The 23,124-nt window shown below is 33.0% G+C and overlaps 2 protein-coding genes across 6 annotated transcripts; one reads left to right on the top strand and one right to left on the bottom strand.

Annotated features, from left to right (window-relative positions):
* The first annotated feature begins 1,132 nt into the window (after positions 1-1,132).
* Positions 1,133-8,003, top strand: LOC129312326 (receptor kinase-like protein Xa21). Of its 5 annotated transcripts, none has more exons than XM_054954872.1 (5): positions 1,133-1,885; positions 3,034-3,177; positions 3,557-3,685; positions 4,872-6,875; positions 7,487-8,003. In XM_054954872.1, the coding sequence occupies exons 1-5, from the start codon at positions 1,198-1,200 to the stop codon at positions 7,846-7,848; spliced, it is 3,327 nt and encodes a 1,108-aa protein (XP_054810847.1). In that variant the 5' UTR covers positions 1,133-1,197; the 3' UTR covers positions 7,849-8,003. The 5 variants fall into 5 exon arrangements, with proteins under 5 accessions (XP_054810847.1, XP_054810849.1, XP_054810846.1 ...); XM_054954871.1 differs by having other exon boundaries at positions 1,135-1,885; positions 3,542-3,685; XM_054954873.1 differs by having other exon boundaries at positions 1,135-1,816; positions 3,542-3,685.
* Positions 8,004-21,166: 13,163 nt separating this feature from the next.
* On the bottom strand, positions 21,167-21,867 carry LOC129312417 (thaumatin-like protein). Its single transcript, XM_054955040.1, has one exon. The coding sequence runs from the start codon at positions 21,847-21,849 to the stop codon at positions 21,313-21,315; it is 537 nt and encodes a 178-aa protein (XP_054811015.1). The 5' UTR covers positions 21,850-21,867; the 3' UTR covers positions 21,167-21,312.
* Positions 21,868-23,124: the final 1,257 nt, after the last annotated feature.

Here is a 23,124-nt window from a genome sequence, read left to right on the forward strand (position 1 = left end):
ACTGCATAATAGATGTATTTATTTTAAGCCGATAACCGAATGGCACGCGTGAAGCCAATAAAGATCAGTAGGTTATAGGTTGCGGTCGTCCTTGCTCACACGAATTGAAAGTGCACGACATTAGATTATTGATAAGAATTTGAATCTCTTTCTGATTTGAGATTTTTCTTCATATGCATGAAGTACAACAATATGAATTAAATTCTTGACAGAAGTTTGTTGGACCAATAACGGTTATCTGTCCCAGAAAGAGTCATTTAATTATGATAAGGTCCCAAGAAAATTTATAATGTCAACAAATTGCCGACCAGTTGGATATGATAAAATAAAATGATTTAAATTCCCTTATACAACATAATCAACTAGTTAGTAAGTCATATCATATCAATTTAACTAGTGACTTGAATTTGAGACATAGGAATAATGCAGTAATGTACTCTCTCCATTTCTATTTGTAAGAGAAAAAACACTGTATCATATATTTTAAGAAAATCATTAACTACATTAATTGTGTTAGAAAATAAAAAAAATTAAACTAAAATACCCTTCATTAATTGTTTCTTATAATTGTGAATGATAAAATTATGAGAGATAATTTAAAAAATTTATAATAAATGCTTATTAAAAAATATAATTTTGCTTATATAAAAAAATAAGCTAAAAGTGACAGTTTCTCTTGTAAATAAAAATAGATGGAGGAAGCAATAGAGCTTTCATTCAAAAAAGTTCTATTCTAGTTTAATTCAAATTAGTTTGAGTTTTCGTTAAGTCTCTCTAAGTTTGGTGGGGGCTAGACCCAAGATATTGAATTCCAAATAAAAAAATATCTTATAAAATTTACAATTAGTATTATGTCATTTGCAACATCAATATAGGAACAATTTGCAATTAGTTTTCCTTTATTTTTAAGTAGAATTTTAATTTTACAAATTATGGAATTACCCTAATTAGAGTCCAGAATACAAATAAGGCTTGTGGCTGCTCATTTAAACAATTTCAATTCATATTATCCTTTTTTTTCCAAGAAAAAAATGAGCATTTAAGTGAATGTGGACCATAAATCAAAGGTCAAGTGATTTAACAGTGAAGGAGGGATGAAAATGAAATTTAGAAAATAGAAAGGATCTATCATCACTATGGTTGCTATATAGAGTCTACCTTCTCTCCTTCCTCTCCGGTCTAAGAGCTATCATCACCATGGCAAACTTTTGTCTTCAGTATTTCTCCTTCTTCCTCTTTTCACTGCTTTGTCTCATGGCTTGTCTCACTTTATCTCACACCAATTTTACCATGAATGATGAAATGACACTTCTTGCTTTCAAGTTTTCCATCAAAGACCCTTACAATCACTTGGCTAATTGGTCCAACTCTTCTTCCATTTGTAATTGGGTTGGAGTTACATGTGATGCTCATAACAGAGTAAGAATCTTGAATCTTGCTGAGATGGGTCTCAATGGCACCTTACCCTCACAACTTGGGAATCTCTCCTTTTTAGTGGAACTTGACCTTCACAGAAACAACTTTTATGGTCAGTTACCAAAAGAGTTGTTTCAGTTACAGAAGTTGGAAATTCTCAACTTGAGTAATAACACATTAAGTGGAGAAATTTCTTGGATTCCAAGCTTGTTTACCCTTCAACAATTGATTCTTCATCATAATGGTTTTGGAGGTGTTATTCCCACAAGTGTATACAATTTATCAAAGTTAGTGACCCTGGATTGGAGTTTCAACTTTATCCAAGGATCTATTCCACTTGAGATTGGAAAACTTCAACACTTGAGGATTTTAAACATTGCAATGAACAAGCTTTCAGGAAGTATACCTCTAGCTATTTCTAACTTATCCTCACTTGAACAAATAGTTTTATCTCACAACTCTTTATCAGGTATGTCTTGCAAAATATGTTTTATTATTAGGAGAATTGCAATGTAGGCCCAAATAGAATCTAAAATAATTCTATAGGCCCAAATACCTCTCTCTCTTGCAATTAAATTTCATCATTCATTTTGAAATAATTGCTTCTTTTTGAAATAAACACACCTTTTATTGAAAAACAACAGACTTTAATTGTTGTATACATACATTCTATTGAAAATTTCATTTGAATAACTTATAAATTCCCTCTCCTTCATGTGTAAACCACGTGGAGTATGTGAAATAAATAAATATTTGTAAATAAATAGACTTTGAATGTTATTTATATAATTTTTGTTATAAATTTTATCTGAGTTGCTTGTAAATTTCCTCTCGTTCAATAAGTGTAAATTACATGGACTATGTGAAAGGATCAGGCATATTGTTGATAATAAATGGACTTTGAATGTTATTTATAGACGTTCTATATTAAATTTCATCTGGGTAACTTGTAAATTTTATTTCCTTCAACAAATGCAAACCACATGGACTATGTGAAATAAACAAATATCTTGTTGTTTATAAATGGTCTTTGGATGTTATTTATAGAGTTTTTGTTGTAAATTTCTTGTTATTCAACAAATGTAAATTACATAGACTATGTGAAAGAATAGAACATTTTGTTGTTAATAAATAGATTTTGAATGTTATTTAAGGATGTTCTATTTTAAATTTGATGTGGATAACTTGTAAAATTTATCTCCTTCGACAAATATAAACCATGTGGATCATGTAAAATAAATGGATATTGTGGACTTTAAATGTTATTTACGAATGTTTTGTTGTGTATTTTACAAAAGGGCCTTTAATGCACATGTAATGATTTTGGGGCCTGCAGTGCAATTCTCCTTCATTATTTTGTCATCAAGGGCATCGCATACAGTTTTCGTTTCCACTAGTCAATTTAAATTCATCTATAATGGTACTCTTCAACACATTATTTTGTATATCCCTATCTTGCTAGAAATTAAATTTAGATGTGAAGCAACATTTTAAATGTGTTGATACAGCTGTCGGAGATGATAAGTGTCAGCAAACATTGCCTAAAAGGTTTTGTGGTAAAATGCACGTACATATATGGAATTCAAATTGTTACGTAATTTTTTTTACCTATTACAGGAGTTATTCCCGAAAAAATTAGCCATCTCACAAAGCTGGAGGTTGTAAAGTTGGCTGCTAATCAACTATCTGGCTACATACCGGAGAATATTGGGAACTTAACTATGCTTCAAGGCATAATTCTTGACCGCAATAACCTACAAGGTACAATTTCTACCACTTTTTTTTTTTCAAATGGTTTTGTCTGCATTACCACAAACAACATTTGATTCTGCTTTTTTTTTTTTTTTCATTTTCTATTGTTTGTTTTCTGCATTATTGTTGGGGAGAGAGAGAGAGAGAGATTGTGGTGAACTTTTTGTCGTTATAATATACCATCCGTCAAGTTAATTGGTTTAGGTGATAGGCATGGGGTGATGTGTCAGTAGCTACAGGCTTAGGGTTTAAAATGTATATATGAAAATAGAAAATGTTTTCACAAAGCATCCTTTATATATATATATATATATATATATTCCCTGGAAATCCAAAAATATTCCAAAATTTATCTAATAAAATTAATTATCAGGTCCCATGCCAACAGATTGGAATCGATGTAAGGAGCTCAAAATCTTGTCGTCATCTTTCACCACATTGAGTGGACACATACCAAGTGAGATCGGAAACTTAACAAAGCTTCAAGAATTATATTTAGTAGCCAACTTTTTCACAGGTATGTGCTAGTATATAACTAAATATTATCAAATTTCAAACTTTAATTCCCTCGAAAATATATTTCAATTACACTTTATTTTATGATTCAATTGCACTTTATTATTCTTTGGGATCGCTCAAAACCATAGGACAAATTAAATGCGAATTCTTGATAGTCATTTAAGCGGGAATTTTCTTTATCAAAAGACTCATTTGCCCATGTTAAACATTTTTTTGAAAAATCAAAAGTAAAACAAAAAAATAATTTTTTATTTAAGGTAAGATTAATTTGGATAAATTGGCCCATTGGCCAAAAAAATCTTGTGCCCATAAAATATGGAACGATTTTTTGAAAATTTAAGAGTGTGGCCGGTTCACATTGATATACAAAGAATTTATTATTACTATGTAAGGAGTTTATTATTGATATACAAGGAATTTATCATTAAAATTTTAAAAATTTACAAGGAGTTTATCATTTATATATAATAGTATATCATTGACAAATATAATAAATTAGCCATAGTGAAAAATATAATAAATATTAGGCTGTTTGTTTAATTTGGTTCGATAACATGGGTTATATCTACAAAAAGCCTAATTAATTTTTAATTTCTAATTTTTTTAGCCATAACATAAATTTTAACCTTGTAAATGTCAAGGACATGCTTCAATTAAATTATTTTTAATAATGTCTCATGTTTGATTAAAATTGTTCGTTTTATTTAACTTTATAATCTAATTAATGACAATTCAAACTCGTTGCTTAGACAAACAATTTTCTTTATAATATATAATTATTAAGAAATATTGTGATGTGTTAATTTCGAATTCTCTAACCTATGATATGTAGATTTTCTCACAAGTTGGGATTTGGGAAGACGAGGGGTGGGGTGGGGGGTAGAAACATAGAGAGAACATTAAACCCCATGTCAATTTTTGACCCAAAAGAGACCCATGTCAATTCTTATTTTTATGTTGTTGTCTCCATAATATACTATACATATATTTCCATAAGTTATGAAACAAAATTTAAATGACCCAAACTCTTAATTGCATATGCCCAGCAACTCTAAGTAATATTAATAGAAAGCTGAAAAAACCGAAGAAGTCATAAATATAGTGACCCATCGTTGAAGCTAATAATATCTCGGTATTGACTTCAAAAACCTTCACTGAATTTTAAATTTAAATTTTGCTTCCAGGGACAATACCTATGGAAATAGGCAATCTTCATGAACTTAAGATATTACAACTGGCACAGAACAATTTGAGCGGATCTATTCCATCAAAAATTTTTAACATGTCAGCTTTGAATATCTTGTCCATATCAAACAATTCTATATCTGGTAGACTTCCAGAAGATTTTGGATGTGGTCTTTCTAATCTAGACGAGATATATTTATGGGGCAACAAACTTTCTGGAAGAATCCCGAATACTATATCCAATGCTTCTAAGCTAACCAGAATAGAATTGCAGAAAAACAAATTCACGGGAGTTTTACCAAGCACACTTGGTCATTTAAGATACTTAAAAATCCTTGTAGTATATCACAACAATTTGACCACCGCAGATGCTTCCAATTCTAAGACTAAGACTAGCTTTCTTAGCTCATTGTCAAATTGTAGACAATTGGAAGTCTTGGATCTCTCAATAAATCCATTGTATATAAAACTTCCCAAATCCATTGGAAACTTGTCAAGTTCTTTACAAAGGTTGATCTTACATTATTCTGGTATTCATGGAAACATTCCATCAGAAATAGGGAATCTCACTAATTTGGTGGTAATATCTTTGGATGGAAATGTTTTGAATGGAACAATTCCAAAAACAATTGGTAGCTTACAAGCTCTTCAGTATTTGAGTATTGAATTCAATGAGCTAGTTGGTTTGATCATTGCTGAGCTTTGTCAAATCAAGCAACTTGCCTATTTGCAGCTAAGTGGAAATAAGTTTTTTGGAACAATGCCACATTGCTTAGGAGATCTTACCTCTTTACGATACCTTCATTTAGGCTCCAATAAGTTGAGTTCAATGATACCTTCACCTCTTTGGAATTTAAAAGATATATTGGAAGTCAACTTATCTTCTAATAATTTTGTTGGAAATCTTTCATACAAGATTGGGAATTTAAAAGCTCTCGTGTCATTGGATTTGTCAAGAAATCAAATTTCAGGCATCATTCCAACAACCATGGGTAATTTGCAAAATTTGAAAATTCTCTCCTTAGCTATTAATGAACTGCAAGGGCATATTCCTGAATCATTTGGGAATTTGCTAAGCTTAGAAAGTTTGAACCTCTCTCAAAATTATTTGTCTGGCGAGATCCCTAAATCTCTAGAATCACTTACATATCTTGAGTTTGTCAATCTTTCCTACAACAAACTACAAGGAGAAATTCCAAGTGGAGGAGTTTTCACAAATTTAACTGCTCAATCTCTCATGATGAATGAAGGTCTTTGTGGCCAACCACAATTAGAAGTTCCTCCATGCAAAAAAGGAAGAAAAAAGTCAATGGCAAGGTTGATTTTTTTGAAATGCATATTACCTGTGGTTGTGTCAACAATAATTGTTGTATTAGCCATTACCCTTTTACAACATAAACGACAAAACACAAGGGATGCAATTGAAAGGGATTTATCAACTTTTGGAGTACCAAGAAGGATTTCTTATTTTGAAATCTTGGAAGCAACCAATAGATTTGATGATTGCAACTTACTAGGAAAGGGCGGTTATGGTTCTGTGTACAAAGGAAGGCTGTCAAGTGGGATGATGGTCGCAATTAAAATCTTCAATTCTAATTTAGAACAAATGTTAAGGAGCTTTGAAGTAGAATGTGACATCATGCGTAATTTGCGCCATCGTAACTTAGTCAAGATCATTAGCAGTTGTTGTAATATTAATTTCAGGTCTTTGATTATGGAGTTCATGCCCAATGGGAGTCTTGAAAAATGGTTACATTCTCATACAAATTGTTTAGATTTTCTACAAAGATTGAATATTATGATAAATGTAGCGCATGCTTTGGAGTACCTCCATCATGGCTTGTCAACTCCAGTGGTTCATTGTGATTTAAAGCCAAGTAACATCTTATTGAATGATGATATGGTTGCACATGTAAGTGATTTTGGAATTTCCAAACTTTTAGCTGAAGGGCAATCTATGACATATACAAAGACAATACCTACAATTGGCTATATAGCGCCTGGTAATTATTTTAATTATTCCATGTTATTTTTCTTTGGTATTTATATTCTAACAGTAGTTACATCCACAAATTTCCTGCACATTAATTTAGGAAAAAGGATTAGCAATGTATTTTTTCCAAATAAATTACTTTGGATACTTTTCCTTCAAATTTTTTCTAAAGGAATTTCTTCTATTAAAATAGGCATCTAAAGAGATTTCATGTTTTAGGTATTTTGCAATCATTGGGCCTTGTTAGTTTAATTTACTCATATATATGTATGTGAAATACTTTAACTAATCCTAGAGCATTAAGATGAAGATACATTTAGTAGTTTATAAATATGTTCCATATATAAAATTATCCTTTCAGTTAAAAATATTTTCTATCATTTTTGTGACATATAAAAATATACATTTCAAGAACTATTTGATTGTAAATTTAAACACATGATACATATTAAAAAGGAAAAAGAAAGCCTAAATATTACAAGGGAATCTGTTGTTCGATTAAATTTACTTTAATTGTATACGTTTTTTGGTCCAAATGAAAGAGTAATCTTTTTTAATTCTAGTTTATTGTTTTTATTATGAGTGAGACTTTTGATTGTTTGAATTTAATTATATATGCAGAATATGGATATGGAGGAATTGTTTCAACTAAAGTAGATGTGTATAGTTATGGAATTATATTATTAGAAGTCTTCACAAGAAAAAGGCCAACAGATGATATGTTTGCGCCAGGATTGAACTTGAAGAGTTGGGTAAGTGAGTTAATGTCACATGCAATAGTTCAACTCATGGATTCCAATCTAATAGAAGGAGATGAATGGCATATTGAAAACATTATGACATCTGCTTCCTCAATTTTTGAATTGGCCTTGAAGTGTTGCAATGATTCTCCAGAAACACGTAGCAATATGATAGATGTAGCAACATCTTTAAACAAGGTCAAGGTCAAGTATATGCAAAGGCAGAAAATCATACAAAAATAAGCATGTTTGATTTGTTGCATTACCTAGTTATTAATGACTAGTTATTGAATTGTTTCCAAACATTGAAGATAAAGTATTAGTGTGATTTGTTAGTCTTTGATGTTGGAATATTTTTTTTATCTATATAGTGTGGAATAAGATTTGTTGTTGTTGTACTATTGTAGAGTTGTATTAATTAGTTATTGAGCTCCAAATAGATTGATCCTTTATGACTTCATATGAATTGTGATAGGTGAATCACACAAGTAAGTTTATTTGGGCAAAGGTCCAACCTACAATCCTTTACAAGTTAGTTTTCTCCCTATAACAAAGCTAAGTCAAAGAGTGTATATAAAAGAATTAATTGATTAGTTAATAATTAATTAATAATATATAAAATTTTGAGTAATTACTGACTTAGTCATCATGCATTATAAGAGATCATAAGCCATATTAGTAACATATAGATACTGGTTTATACTTTCTCTGCTTTTGTAAAGTTAAAGGAGTATAGTAGGTTACGAATTTGCCTACCTTTGAGATGGTTGAGATTATCCAACAATTTATAAAATCATATCTAAGGATGTGAATTCTTCAGCTACGCACTATCAACTCATTATTATATCTTTGTGTAATTATTTTGGCTAATTAATGAGATATTTTATTCCTATCAAAAATCAAAATTCCCTTTAAATGAGTTGATTGTTGCAAGTTCATGTAAAAAAAATGGGACAATTTATTAACCCAGTGTAAGAATTGATTTTACTTCAACTTTGCCAAATTAATTAAATTCTTATTAGAATTGAGTGCTGATCGACAAATTGCCAAATAAAGAAATGAATTTTGTGCAGTTTCGAAACCCTCTTCGATTCGTTATTTCTGGTGTTAAATTCTACAATTTCTTTTCATTTTTCATTCATGAGAATTAATGATTTCTAATTATATGTATCTGGGTGTTTTCCATTTGCACGATTTAGATCTTGTTTAGTTTACCATGTCTTAATATAATTTTCATTGAGTCAAAGTAGGTTGTAGTATGACGTTTTAGATGAAAATTTTGAGATTTTAGTTTCATGATTCATTCGTTAAACGAACTAAACAACCGTAGAGAACAATTCCTGATGCTTTTCCAGTCATCGCAATGTGTTTCTGGCTGGAAACCACCGCTCGGAACATTGGGAACCACAGGAACATGCGTTTTGGTTTCTCACATGTATTTTGCTATTGAAGACAATCCTATTTAAACTCTAACTCCCGCTAATCAAATAGTTCTACTTAAATGGAACGACTCATTTCACTGTAGATCAAAAGTTTCAGTCGAGCGAATTTTTTGGATGTCTCACATCTATCCTTGTTTTAAATAAAAAAAGGGAAAATTAATCTTAACCCTTATAATTTTAACTTGTTTTAAATCTGATTCCTCAAATATAACTTGATGCAATGCAATCTTTTAAATAAAAATATTTTTTTGATTGCTCATATTCTATTTGATTATTCCAAGCTGAGGATTTACATCTTGGTTTGTTATGATATGTCAGATTAGCATCATTTATTAGGCCCAATTCCCAATAATACTTCATAGGGATATAGGTAAGCGCAAAATGTTTATTTTAATTTGCAACGGTGTATGACATGGTATCTGAATTTTAAGGGCCCACAACTTTGTTTCTTAGTGTATGGGGCTCTCAAGCTTTGGTCCAAGCTCCAGTTATTAGGACTTCAGTACCTTGTAATGGATTCTTTTGAGTCTGAAGCTTGAAATGAGCTTTAGCATGTGGGAACATGCTTTCTTGGGCTTTTCCTTGAAGACTCCAAGCACATCACTTTGCTCTTTAACTGGACCAAGCTCCACGTGTACTCTATCAAATTGTACGGTTGTTTTGAGAAGAAAAATATTATTCCAGTCCTTAATATAAGATAAAGTTAATAAATTTGATGCTTATCAAGAAATATTAGTTATAATCTTGAAATTTTAAAAAAATCTATAAATATTGAATTTTACCCTTTTTTATAATTATTGACCACAATAAATTGTTATTGAGGAATTCAAATGACAATAAACAAACAAGGGTAAAATTAAGAAAAATCAAATGTTCTAACTTTATCTTATATTTAGGACAAGAAAAAAAAAATCTTTCAAACTTCATTTTAGTATAAATTGATCCCCAAAAAAAATAATTTCGACCTGATCCCCAAAAAAAATAATTTCGACCATATATATATTTATATATAGATTAAGCTAGTAAGCATTTAAAAAAAAAACAGAGAGAGAATAAAAGGGAAAAGGGGTGAGCGATAAATGTATCAAAATCATATGGTGGGGCACTGAATGTTATATGAAATAGCACAAAACTACAAATTGCAAACTAAGAATCTTGTTTAACATTAATGTACACGAACTTTTTTTTTCTTTTTTGCCTGAAAACGAGCCAAGAAGACTTTGTGATTTGTATGTAGAGCTATATTAGAAGCTAGGAATGGCTCCAACACATTTTAATGAATAAAAATAATCGGCATCAGTATTGGGGATTTTATTTATTGTGTGATGTAATATAATCTTAATTTGTATCATTTTTATATAAATTATAAATATAAATTTGTTACCTCTTTTAAACTTTGACAAGAGATTGTTAATTCGTATGGCCTTTTTTTTTCAGATAAATTTTTGCTCAAATCATTTTAACTCTCATTTAATTTTACGGAGTAATCATCTTTTAGTGCACTAATAGGTATTACTTTTTTTTTAAAAAAAAAAGGCAAAACAGAAGCCAATGTTATTAACGACAGAAAAATATTACTCACTAATAGACTAGGAAAGCAATAATAGCCTAAAATACAACCTACAAACAAAAGAACAAAGCAACAACAGCAAAGGAAAAGACAAACAGTCAACGAAACAAAATCATCCTATGCCGGATCTATTGCCTAAAGAAGAATTCAAATTACATCAGTCCTCTAGCAGTACAGTCAACAGAGAGGATGGTGGCTTAACAAGCCATCCATTAGGAACCATACCCCTCATAGAAAGAGCTGCTAAATAGTCCGCAGCTTTGTTTCCCGTTCGAGCAACCAAGCACAAAGAAACCTCACTGTAGGACCTCCACAACTGAAAACAATTCTGCAAAATGTCTACACAACCCCATTCACAACCATTCAAATCAAAAGAATTCAATCTTCGAAATAAATCCAAACAATCAGTTTCAAAAATCAAATCCTTTCCTCCAAAACCACCACAAACCTCCAAAGCCTTGTGTAAACCAACACACTCAGCCATAAAAGGGGAATTAGCAGCAACTTGACAGCACATGCCACCAACAAAAATGACCCTCCTCATTCCTACCAACTATACCAACAGCAGCTTTCATACTTTTCGGACAAAAAGCAGCATCCACATTAACTTTGATCTTGCCCAAATTTGGAGGAATCCACCTGTCAGCCCTCTCTGGCTTATTAACAGACACAATGCCATCTTACTACGCACATCAACCTTCTAGAATTCATTAGCAGGTCTAATAGCACAGGATAGGCAGTCCATAGCATCCACATGCTCATGCTCAAACATAAACTTACATCTGGCTTTCCAAATCTCCAAACATATACTAGCAAATAGAGCTACATCATAATTCTCCACCCCTTCCTTGCTAATCAACCACTCCTCCAGCCATTTATCGAACCTTCTCACACCCACTTCATCAAATTTCAAACCCAAAAGTGAACCAAACCAACACCCTCTAACCCAAGGACAAAGAAAAAGCACGTGCTCCACAGTTTCAGCCAGAGACTTACAAATTTCACAACCAGGTCTACTTGCACGCTTTCTCTTATATAATGCTTCCTTGGTAGCAAGCTCATTATTAACAGCACACCAAATAAAATGATTCGCCTTTGGTGGCATCTTGATCTTCCAAATTCCCTTCCATAACAGATTAGAAGCTGAAATGGATCCACCTGCAACGTCCTTTTCCACTTTCATCAATCTTGCACAAGCCACTCGATACCCCTTCTTCACAAAATATATCCCATCTTTACTACCAAACCATCACATTTATCTTCACCACGGATAGTAGGAATCCTGACGCTCCTTATCATATCCTTGTCTTCATCAGACAAAACCCCATTAATGGCCTCAAAATTCCATTGCCCATCTCTCAGAATGTCACACACCTTCAGCTTCTTCCAATCCTAGCACAAATCCCTGTGCCTCAAGGAGCAACTAACAATAGATGGAATCCATCTATCCTCAAACAAGCTGACCCTTTCACCATTAAAAATCTGCCAGCACAAATCCTTTTCCAACAACTTCCTCCCTTCCAAGATACGCGATCATCCCTAAGAAGCTTTCCCCCCTTTTTTTGCCTTTAAAAACTAACAGTTAGGGAAGTACAACCCCTTCAAAATCCTACTCCACTGTTTATCAGGATGTTGTAGAAGTCTCCATGTAGTCTTGGCCAAGAGAGCTTTATTAAACAATTCAAAACCCTGAAACTCCATTCCTCCATCATTCTTAGCTTTACTCATCAATTTCCAGGCTTTCCAATAATGGATTCTTCCTTCATGCTCTTTCTGCCCCCACCAGAAGTTAGAAACCATGCTGTCAAGTTCATTACACACTTTCTTTGGAAAGCTAAAACAAGACATTGGGAAAACAGGGATAGCATTAGCCACTGCTTTAACCATTACTTCTCTTCCAGCAAAGGTCAACAATCTTTGCTTCCAACCTTGCATCTTAGCAACCATTTTATTCTTCACAAAACCCAGTGCCTCAGATTTTACCTCCTCCACAGTATTAGCAAACACAAATACTTCCCGGGATTCTCACTTGCATTTATATTCAAGTCGTCAAGCACTTCCAACTTAATATCATCCGATGTATTTTTAGAAAAAAAATACACAAGACTCATCAAATTTAATAGCTTGCGCTGAAGCTCTGCAATATATATGCAGAATTTTCTTCAAGACTCTACAATTCTGCCTCTTAGCATTTACAAAGAATAAAGCATCGTCTACGAAAAAGCAATGCGAGAGGACAGGACACTTACTTAACATCTTAATTGTGATAGCCTTAAATAATATATATATATATATATATACACACTTATTGAATTAATTATATGAATATATTTTAGTTATGTTTGGGATGATAACAATAAGGAGTGTTGATAGGATGGAAATATGTATGCCAAACAATCTAAAAGTCTTCGGTTCGAATTCCTAATGCAACAAAAGAAAGTTTTAATTTTTTCAACCTCTCTGAAATTATGAAATTACCCTTTTTTAAATAGGATAAAAGCTTCCTTCTCTTCCTCGGCCATTCCAGAAAAACAGAGAGAGAACGAGAGTTCGAGAATATGACCGACTTAACCTTCCTATATCTCTGACCTTTCCTTGTTTCAGTGATCACCGACTCATTCCCTTTGTTGTTCGCGGCGGTGGCTGGTGCAGTAGATGCTATAAGTTTCTCTGGTTTGTTTTCCTCATATTCTTTGTTTTCATCATCGTTCTCTGTCCTGTTATTGGCTGTCTTCGTTGGATTCGGTCGCTGCTCAGTTTCTGTCACCTGTTCGGTTTGTTACTGGCGTAAGACTAAGTCGTTGGAGCTGGACTCACGATCTTTTCCTTCCCAACTCAACCGTGAACGTTGTGTTCTGTTTTACCGGTCTGTGCTCCCTGTTTTTGCATTCTCTTTACTTGCTGTCTGTTCGAGCTATTCTGTGCTGAGAGATCTTAAAGTGGTGAGTGCTAGAAGGCTATTACTGTAAGCTTGTGTGGTGCGACTGAACCAGACTTCCTCCATCGTGTGGTGTAGTGCTAGTGATCAGTTTGTATCTCCCCTGTTCAGCGTAAGTTTTACTTTTCTCTTCCTTATATGTAGGTTATTAGTTGCTGGAATCAAGGAAGCTTCAGGACTTGCTTTCTCTTGATGAATATACGTGTGATTTGATCATTGAAGTTGAAAAAAAAATTTGGCTCCCCTGCTACTGTGGTTACGCGTGCGTGAAGAGGAAATAGAATTTTAATTTAAAATAGAAATTACAAGTATAGGAGGAAGTAGATGATGTTATAGCCTAGAGTTTTATTTAAAGATAAGTGAATTATTAATATTGTAAGGAAAAGAATATTGTAGTTGTATAATTAAGGAAAGTGATTGAATTAGTGATAATACTTGGACCGATTTCAAATTATAAATTTAGCTTTAAATTTTAGATAAGGATGGTTAATTTAGAATTGTTTTTAAAGATAGGAAATCTATGAAATGATTTTTATCTTGATAGGGGACGAGGAAGAACGAGACCCTGATCAGAATTAAAAGAAAGGATATCTTTAAGAATTTAAAGTTCTGACGAGTAAGTGAATAGCATTCCATTTAATTTAATTTATTTTTATTTTTATTTTTAATAGTCTTTTTCTTGAAATATTTTATTCTTATGAATTTTATTAATTTTGAAAATTTTGAAACATCAATGAAAGACAAACGAGTTATGATACGTGCAGTTATTTTTTCAAAAGTGTATTTTCAAGATTAATGAAAGTATTTTTGTAAGGTTGTTAAGTTTTGAAATGTATTAGCTATTTAATTACTGCAAGTTTGATATATTAGCCATGAAAATATGATTTTTTGCAAATTTTGAGAATTGAAACTATTCATACAAGTTTGGTACTAAGAATGGTAATTTTATTATAACAGTAATTATTCTTCTCGCATGTTTGAAACGTAATTTTTAAGAGGACTCAAAACAGAACACTACTGCTAATGACAGTTCCATTAGCCCATAGCACGCTGTAGTTAAATACTAGCTAGTTTATTTCGTGAGTCTTATCCTCACGTTTGGTATTCGTGGGCTTTGCACCGGTGTTTGGTTCCGTGACCTGAGCCGCATTTGGTTACTTACCTTCGTGGACTGTGTGTTCACGTTTGTTTTGTAGCTATGGCTGCGTTTGGTTATTTACCCTCGTGGACTGGTGTGTCCACGTTTGTTTTCGTGGTATAAGCCGCGTTTGATTATTTACCCTCGTGGACTGAGTGTCCACGTTTGTTACCTGTTCTGTTAAGTCCTCAAAATTTTTAAATTTTGATCAATTCGTTCATTTAAAATTTTAATGGTTTTAATTATCAAGTGTACTAGTTTAATTTATATGTGAGTAATTTAATTTCTTTAAGTATGTTAGAATAAAGTGCTTCCAAATCCACTCTCATTTCATGGGTATGATTATGATTCATAGATTTTTAAAGTTATTATGTTGAATTATCCTCTTTTTAACTATTTTACATAATTATTTGAGTTTAATACGTGAATTCTTTTAAATTTTATTTTGAGAATGCTATTCACTGAAAAATTATTTTGGCCTTAGATTTGTTAGCTGACGCTGATCCTACCATTGACCTCTAAAGGGCAACTAGCTATAATAGGTGGACCTTTTGATTGGTACTGTTGTTTTAATGTAAATATATAATATATATGTCTTTTTGATTTAAAAGAAAGAGCAGATGCTCCACATAGGTTGTTGATGAACTTTATTTATTTATTTATTTTATTTTTGTTTGTATATTGACAGCTGGCTGAAAGGAGCTACGCTCCTGAATTATACTGTTATTTGTAAAACATTTTTATTGTAGAATTTTCGAGAGATCCTAGTTAGAGGAGAGGTTTTGTCAAAATTTTTACAAAAATATTGATACTTTTTTTAAGATAATGAATTTAAAGAAGTTATTTAAATTCTCACATGATTTGATTGAATTTTGCCTTTCAAAAAAATAAATAAATATTCACTTGAAGGCTTACAGGAATGTGAAAGTGATTCACACCTATGCCGATCACCCACTATTTTGGGGTGTGACATTAATCCCTCTTAACAGATCACTGATAAATACATCAGCTGCTAAAATGAACAAATCGGGAGAGAGCAGATCCCCTCGTCTTATTTCCCTTTGCATATTCAAATAACAATTTTCTTCCCAGCTACAACCAGATTCAGATTAACAAATTGAACACAATCCATAACCTATGCAACCCACTTCTCACTAAACCCCATGCGTACCGCCACAGCCTCAATAAAATGCCATTCCAGCCTATCATAGACTTTATTCATATCAATTTTAACAGTCAGTTCACAAATTCCACCCCTCTTCTTCCTTTTCAAATACTGAAATGCTTCATAGGCTATGATTATATTATCTTGAATTAGTCTATTAGACATAAAGGCTCTTTGACAACCAGATATAATTCTCAATATTACACCTTTTAACCTATTGGCCAGGACTTTAGCTACAATGCAAAATTGCACAAGCCAATAGGTCTAAATTGACCCACACTTTCAGCATTTTTCACTTTCGGAATCAACACAACATTTGTACAGTTAATACTCTTCAAATTGATTTTATTATTGAAAAAATCAAATATCATATCAACCACTTCTTTACTAAGCTCATTCCATGCTTTCTAATAAAAAACTACAAAAAACTCATCCAGTCCAGGGGCCTTCATACTGCCAAGCTGAAAGACTACTTGGTTGATCTCTTCCACAGTGATAGCCCTCTCCAAGAGTCGATTACCATCATCAGTCACTACTTTTTGAACAAAGCCGAGAGCCTCTTCCATATCATTACTTCCAACAGACGAAAACAAGTCAGAATAAAAAGATTTGAAAGCTTCATTAATATCTTCCTCTTCTCTGACCACTGTCCATCATTAACCTTCAGCCTAGTAACCTTATTTCTTAACCTCCTCTGAATTGTACAAGAATGAAAAAACCTTGCATTTCTGTCACCAGCTCTCAGCCAATTCACCCTATGCCTTTGCCACCAAAACATTTCCTCCCTATCCCAGGGCTTTTCAATTTCTTTAATCAAAATCTCAACCTTCAGCCTCTTCTCAGCATCAAGAACCCCTTTCCTGCAATCTGCTAATTCACTGGTTAGTTGATCAACCACCCTTCTTGCATTAAGAAAGACATCTCTACGCCATCTCAAAAGTATCTTCCTCCAATAATTCAATCTTTCCACTATGCCATCCACACTATCCAGTTCAGCTAAATCTTCAATCTTCCATCCTAAGCGAACAATTTGCAAAAAGTCATCATGTCCAGCCCAAAAAACCTCAAATCCAAAGGCCTTTGGCACTCTCAACAAACAAGCTTCATAATTTACCAAAACAAGATGATGATTAGATCCTGCTGGTTCTTTATGTGTCACAATAGCATTACAGAAAGCCTCTCAAAATTCAACACTGGCTACTGCTCTATCAATCCTTTCTTTAACATGATCATCACCTAATCTTCTATTATCCCATGTGAACTTAGAGCCTTTAAACCCTAAGTCAATCAATTCATAGTTAGACAACATGCTTTGAAACTTCAATATTCTTCTAACATCCATCAACCTTCTCCCCAACTTCTCAAAACTCGAAGTAATATCATTAACATCCCCCATGCAAACCCAAGAACCATGAATACCAGCAGCAATATTTCTCATCCTACTCTACATAAGATCCTTATACTCATCCCTAGGCGCCCCATGCACAAAGGTAACAAAATCAGGCACCTTCATGCCCCCTACTTCAAGACTAACATGGATAATATTCAACGAATTATGCCATACATTAACAACCACATATCTCTTCCACCAAAGAGCCAAACCCCCACCTGTACCCTTTGGCTCAACATAAAACTCCTTATTCGACCTACACCTTTTTCTAATTTTCCCCAGTTTTTTTCCTTTCATACATGTTTCCATTAGGAAGATAATAGAGGGATTATTTTTCAAAATCTCCTCCCTTTGTTTTTTAACTATCAAGGCTCTCCCCATACCTTGATAGTTCCAAAATAAGAACTTCACGACTCCCTGGTGGCTGTTTGAGGCCAACCACCATCACCCTCAGCAATAAAATTCCTCCATCTCCTACCACTCCTAGTGCTAAATACAAAATTACCCACACCTGTCTCAACATCACAAGTGTTAGGATAAACCTCTTAAAGAATCTCAGCCTCTTCTACTCCCAGCTCTATAACCACCTTCTTCACTCTCTTCTTCTTCCCTTTTCTTTGCTTAGCCTTAATGGGCTTAGAATACACTCTTCGTCCAGAGTCGACTAGAGTAACTTTTCTCTTTTTGGCTTCAACAAGATTCAATTCCTTTTCAACATCCCTCTTAATGCCCATATACTGGACCCCCTCAACAATATCTAGAAGATCCTCATGTGAATAAGGAACAATAGTCGAATTATTAATTGGATCATCATCAGCCACAAGATCCACTTGACAAACATGATCACAATCCATCACAGGTTCGCACGAAATATCTTCCACTACAATCTCCCTACCAAGCCCATCTTTATATCCACTTGGTCCACTCTGATCAAGCCCAACACTATTCAAGAAAGGCCCCCAGAGAATCTATCTCCTTAGATTCAAACTTAGTCCAATCTTCTTTATTCAACTGAACTTTGGTCTTCATAATCCCCTTATCAACATACTGATCTTTCTCAGCCATTTGTCTCCTCTCAAAAACCTTCCCTCCAACATTAATTACAAAAATATCATCACGAGCATTCTGATCCCCCACCTCACTCTCTCCTTTCATCCCCTTCCCCATACTCCAATCTACCTTCATTTTCTTTCTCCTAATTAGTAATTTTTCCGACCATCCATCCTTTACAATATTCGTGGCTTCTTCTAGACCCCTAACCTGATTCATTGAGAGCCATGCACCATATCTCGGCTTATCAGCATTGACAATAGACATCAATCTCATCAACTTGCACATTCGCAGTTCATGTCCAATTCTTCCACACTTGAAACAATAATTCTATAACTTCATATTTGACATAACACCATACTCGATCATAATCTGGCTTTGGAATCCAAAAACTAGCAATAAGAGGCTTCTTCAAATCAAGAACCACTCTAACACGCAAATAACTTTGCAACAATCAATCATCATACTGAGATCCTCTACCATCACAACCTCACCAATATGACCACCAATCTGAATCACATTCTCAACATACATTGCTTCAAGAGGCACATTAAGTAATTGAATCCATATAAGACATGTACTAAAATCAAATTCATCAAAAGCACGAAACCTCTTCCATTCTTGAATGTTCAACAGTTGGCACTGATCGACCATGGCCTTCCCCTCAAGATCCTTTGGCACTCCTCTTCCTCAAATAAATTGAATAAAAATGCATTTCCAGGAACATCCGTTATATCCAATCCTTCTAGCAAATTCCAGGCCTTACGCAACATTGTCTCAAATGTTGGCCTATTCATATCCTTCTCAAAAATCAATTTTCCAATGAGAAATTGCCTCGAATCATCCTCCTTCTAGATCAATGGCGTCCTGATCACATTTTGTTTGTCCACTCTGCCCTCCATATCCATCTCCATCTACCACTAATCTTAAATACAACGAGAAAGAAACCTTCCACCACCACACCAAATCCCCATACCTCCAGTCACCCCAATCACACTCACAGATCTCACAGCTCTCATGCACCTAGTGTAGAAAGAGTCACAGACTCTCATGAAGGAGGGAGTCAGGTTGATTGTGCACTAATAGATATTACTAAAGTCAACAAATATGAAAGCATCAACTTATCATATTCTTTTTTTTAAATAATATAAGAAGTAGACTTTGCTGATAGTAATGATTATCTCTCCTGAGATATAAGAGGTAAATAGTATGTCTCTTCCAACTAAATTAGGATATAGACAAGGGTTGGGATCCGAGTCCTCAATCATTTGCTTAAATGATGAGAACTTTTACCACTTAAGCTAACTATAGTTAGTCAACTTATCATATTCTATATATGTTTATGTCCCGAATAATTATTTATTCTGTATGTGTTTGTCTCTTACTAAAACATGACGTAAACAAGTAGAAATTTTAGAATGGTGAATAATCTTCAGTCCTCCGCTTTAAGTAATTTAACATATCTACATATATCAATTTATATGTTTTAAAACAAGCACAAATAATAATAGAAGCGTGAAGTGGTCAAAGAAGCTAACAGCCATGCAGTTAAAAAAAAAAAAAAAGGGAATCGCGCATAGGTTCTAGTTCTAGAATATCAATTCAATGATTATGAGGTGCTAATAAATTTGGAAAAATCAAAATCAGATACTAAAATGTTGAATTAATGACTATTAGATTTTAAAATGAGTTAAAAATATTGATTTAGACAATTACAAATTTAAAAGTTTCAATTATAAATAAAGCATTTAAGTTTCAAATGAAATCCTCATATGTCAGTCAGAATTCATGTTTATTATTGCTTGAGTCCATATTTGCAACTCATTTTTTTAGAACATTTTATCGAAAATCTAATTGTAATTAATTCAATCCTTTGAGGCCTAACTATTCTATCATTTTCCAATAAAGCTTACTTAATTACATATACCCATCCTGCCCATTTGTGTATAAGGCATATCTAACTATATCACCAAAATTAAGAAGATGTGATTAAGTTGTTAACTTTATTTGAAATTTAAAAATAAAATAAACTTTTAATTTTATCCTTATTTAAATAAAAAATTTTAAAACTTGCATTACATTCTCTGTCATAATCAATGAATTTAAATAGAAATAATATTAAAAAAAATATAATCAATGCCTTATATTAAAGATTAAAAAAGCCTCCAAAATAAGAGCTGTAGCAACATTAATTTAGACACTTGTAATTAGTTGCAAATATCTGGTAGTGATGTAATTAAGATACTTAAATACCTCACTTGTGACTAACTAACGTCACATATAATTTATAATTGTCTGAATTAATATTTATATCACTTTATTTTTAATAAAACTCTTAAGACGAGGGACGCGTGAAGGAGTTTTGGAGCCTAAGCTGAAATTATCTACGAAGCCTGATATATTATTATTTATATATCTTCATATCACTTTTCTAGCCTTTTGAATTGCAAAAATCAAATATTAAATTTTTATAATCAAGTAATTATAACATTTCACTTCCAATAAATAATATAGCTAATCTACTTAATCTATTTTGTAATATGATTGATTTTAAATAAGATTTAAGTAAATTTAAATTCAGAAAACTTCTTTCAACAATAGCAATTGTTACTGGTATTGTCAATAATATTCTATAAGCAATAAAAAAATAATGACTAATTATATAAGTTATATAATTAATATTAATGCTTAAGGAGAAAAATAATAACCGATTATATGAGGTATGAGTGGACTTTTTTTGAAGGCCTTATTAGCCTAACATGAGCCACGGCTAGTAAGACCTGATTATATATTCAAGTGATTTTTTGGAACCAATACGTCATACACCCTAAAAAAATTAAAAGAGATCCATCCAAATACACAATAATCGAAGCCAAGATTTATTTATTTCCCAACAAGAGAAGTGTGCACACACATTAGATATGCTGAGAACGGAGTCGTATTATTGCATATAGTTCCTTATTTGGAGGTACGAATAGGGAAACAAGCAGTGCAACGATCGACTAATAACATATTCAGGGGCATAAGACAACCCTATAGTTGGTTCCTGATCGGCAACTGTGAGTTTTAGTATTGTCAGAAGGGAAAAGGTAAGCATCGGGACACCTATCGGCGGGACACGGGAGTGAAGTACAGCCATTAGAGGTTGGACTGAAAGCCATCGGAACATTGAAACCGTCGATCACAGAGATATCGTAGAAGTCCAAATTGTTGGGTTGGTTAAGAGAAAATTCTGCAAGCGTAGTTGGTTTTGCCCCAGAGAGTCTGCATTGGAGGACACCGCCACAGTCACCGGTTCGGCAACTTCCACGACTAGTCCCGTCAAAGTTGCAGTTAGTTCGACCCCATATACGAGCGCTAGTAGTGCCGGCGGGCACGTTGAGGGACCATGTCTGGCCAGGATTCAACCGTTGGCCGCCACCCATGGGCAAGGCAGCCGGCCACCCCGTGTAGGAGCATCGGTTTGTAATGTCAAACCTGGCGGCCTGTGTGAAAGTGAAGCTGAGAGCTAGAAGGAGGGAGAGCACAGAGATGCTTTTGAGGATCGTCATTTTTGGAGCTATGAGAGATTATTTGGTGATTGCTTTGTGAAGAAGAGGGACTGCAACAATGGGTATATATAGGGTTCAGCTAGCATGTGGTGTTACGTTTTTAAAATTTAAACGGTGATGCCATGACGTGTGCACGTTTAATAAAATATATAAGCGAGTTAAGCACATACCATAAGCCTAGGGGAATTCCATGGTGCCAGTCAAGTTACGCATCAACATATAATAAGATATATATACTCTCTCCTGATCATAATATAAGCATATTCTAAAAATAATCTTGCTGGGTTTAAAGTATAGGAAATTAGATAAATTTTATATTTATTTTTTTAACTATGACCCTATTTTATTTATTACTCTTTTTGAAATAATTATGCATTGAAATTTTAATTACTATTATTAAGGTTTTTATGTAGGGTATTTAATGAGGGTATAAATAGAAATATGATAATATTTTTAAAAAATTAAGGTTTTAACTAACATTATTTGTAAACCATGAATTAGTTAACTATGATTTATATTGTGATCTAAAGGGAGTAAACTGGTTGGATACAATGGACAAGCTTTTACGCAAGGGTCATAAGACACTAGTGCGTTCAAAACTTCAAATTGACTGACTATATATGCGTATGACTTAGAAAAAGATGGCTCACACCCTTTGCTGGTATTTGAATAATCCACACTTATTAATTTTAATCTCGAAAAGTTGAATAAATAATTATTTTTAAAAAAGGCTTATATGTTGATACGCTGGAATTTATAATAAAAATGCATTTTTTTTCTGAAATAGGAATTTTTGTTGGTTCGTTAATTTAACTGAAAAATTATTACAACGTGATATGTGTGTCTGTGTGTGTTTAATGCAGTCAATGAACAAATAGACCCACATGAAATAATTATTTTCATGCATTATCATATCATTAGAGATTCTATAAAAAAAATTATGCATTAATTTTTATCATTTTTTACATTGCATTAATTATTATCAGTAATAATATTACATACTAAAAGCATTGAGAGCACCTTAACACATTTGTATATACTTTACTTATTTTTATGTAAAATTCATTTGTGTTGTTGAAGATGCAAAATTTCATCGCCTGGGAGAAGAAAAGGATGTTATTAAATTGTAGGCCAAAAATATTATAACATTATTTCTAAGCTAGACTGGGTTCCGTGCGTTCCATACGGATTATACCTAAGACAAGTGAGTAAAGTACCTTAAACATCAATATTTAAAATATTTCAATAAAAATATTAATGTTCCTTTGTTGAATA

Source organism: Prosopis cineraria, unplaced genomic scaffold (genome assembly GCF_029017545.1).
Source record: "Prosopis cineraria cultivar Desert tree isolate PC_DT_omini unplaced genomic scaffold, ASM2901754v1 PC6, whole genome shotgun sequence".
Classification (NCBI taxonomy): domain Eukaryota; kingdom Viridiplantae; phylum Streptophyta; class Magnoliopsida; order Fabales; family Fabaceae; genus Prosopis; species Prosopis cineraria.

Bases quoted from the DNA above. Each gene is read 5' to 3' on its own strand.
- LOC129312326 (XM_054954871.1), top strand. From the start codon at position 1,198: ATGGCAAACTTTTGTCTTCAGTATTTCTCCTTCTTCCTCTTTTCACTG. The intron at 3,178-3,541 runs GTACAATTTCTA...ATTAATTATCAG, and splicing joins TGACCGCAATAACCTACAAG to GTCCCATGCCAACAGATTGG. The intron at 3,686-4,871 runs GTATGTGCTAGT...TTTTGCTTCCAG, and splicing joins AGTAGCCAACTTTTTCACAG to GGACAATACCTATGGAAATA.
- LOC129312417 (XM_054955040.1), bottom strand. From the start codon at position 21,849: ATGACGATCCTCAAAAGCATCTCTGTGCTCTCCCTCCTTCTAGCTCTC.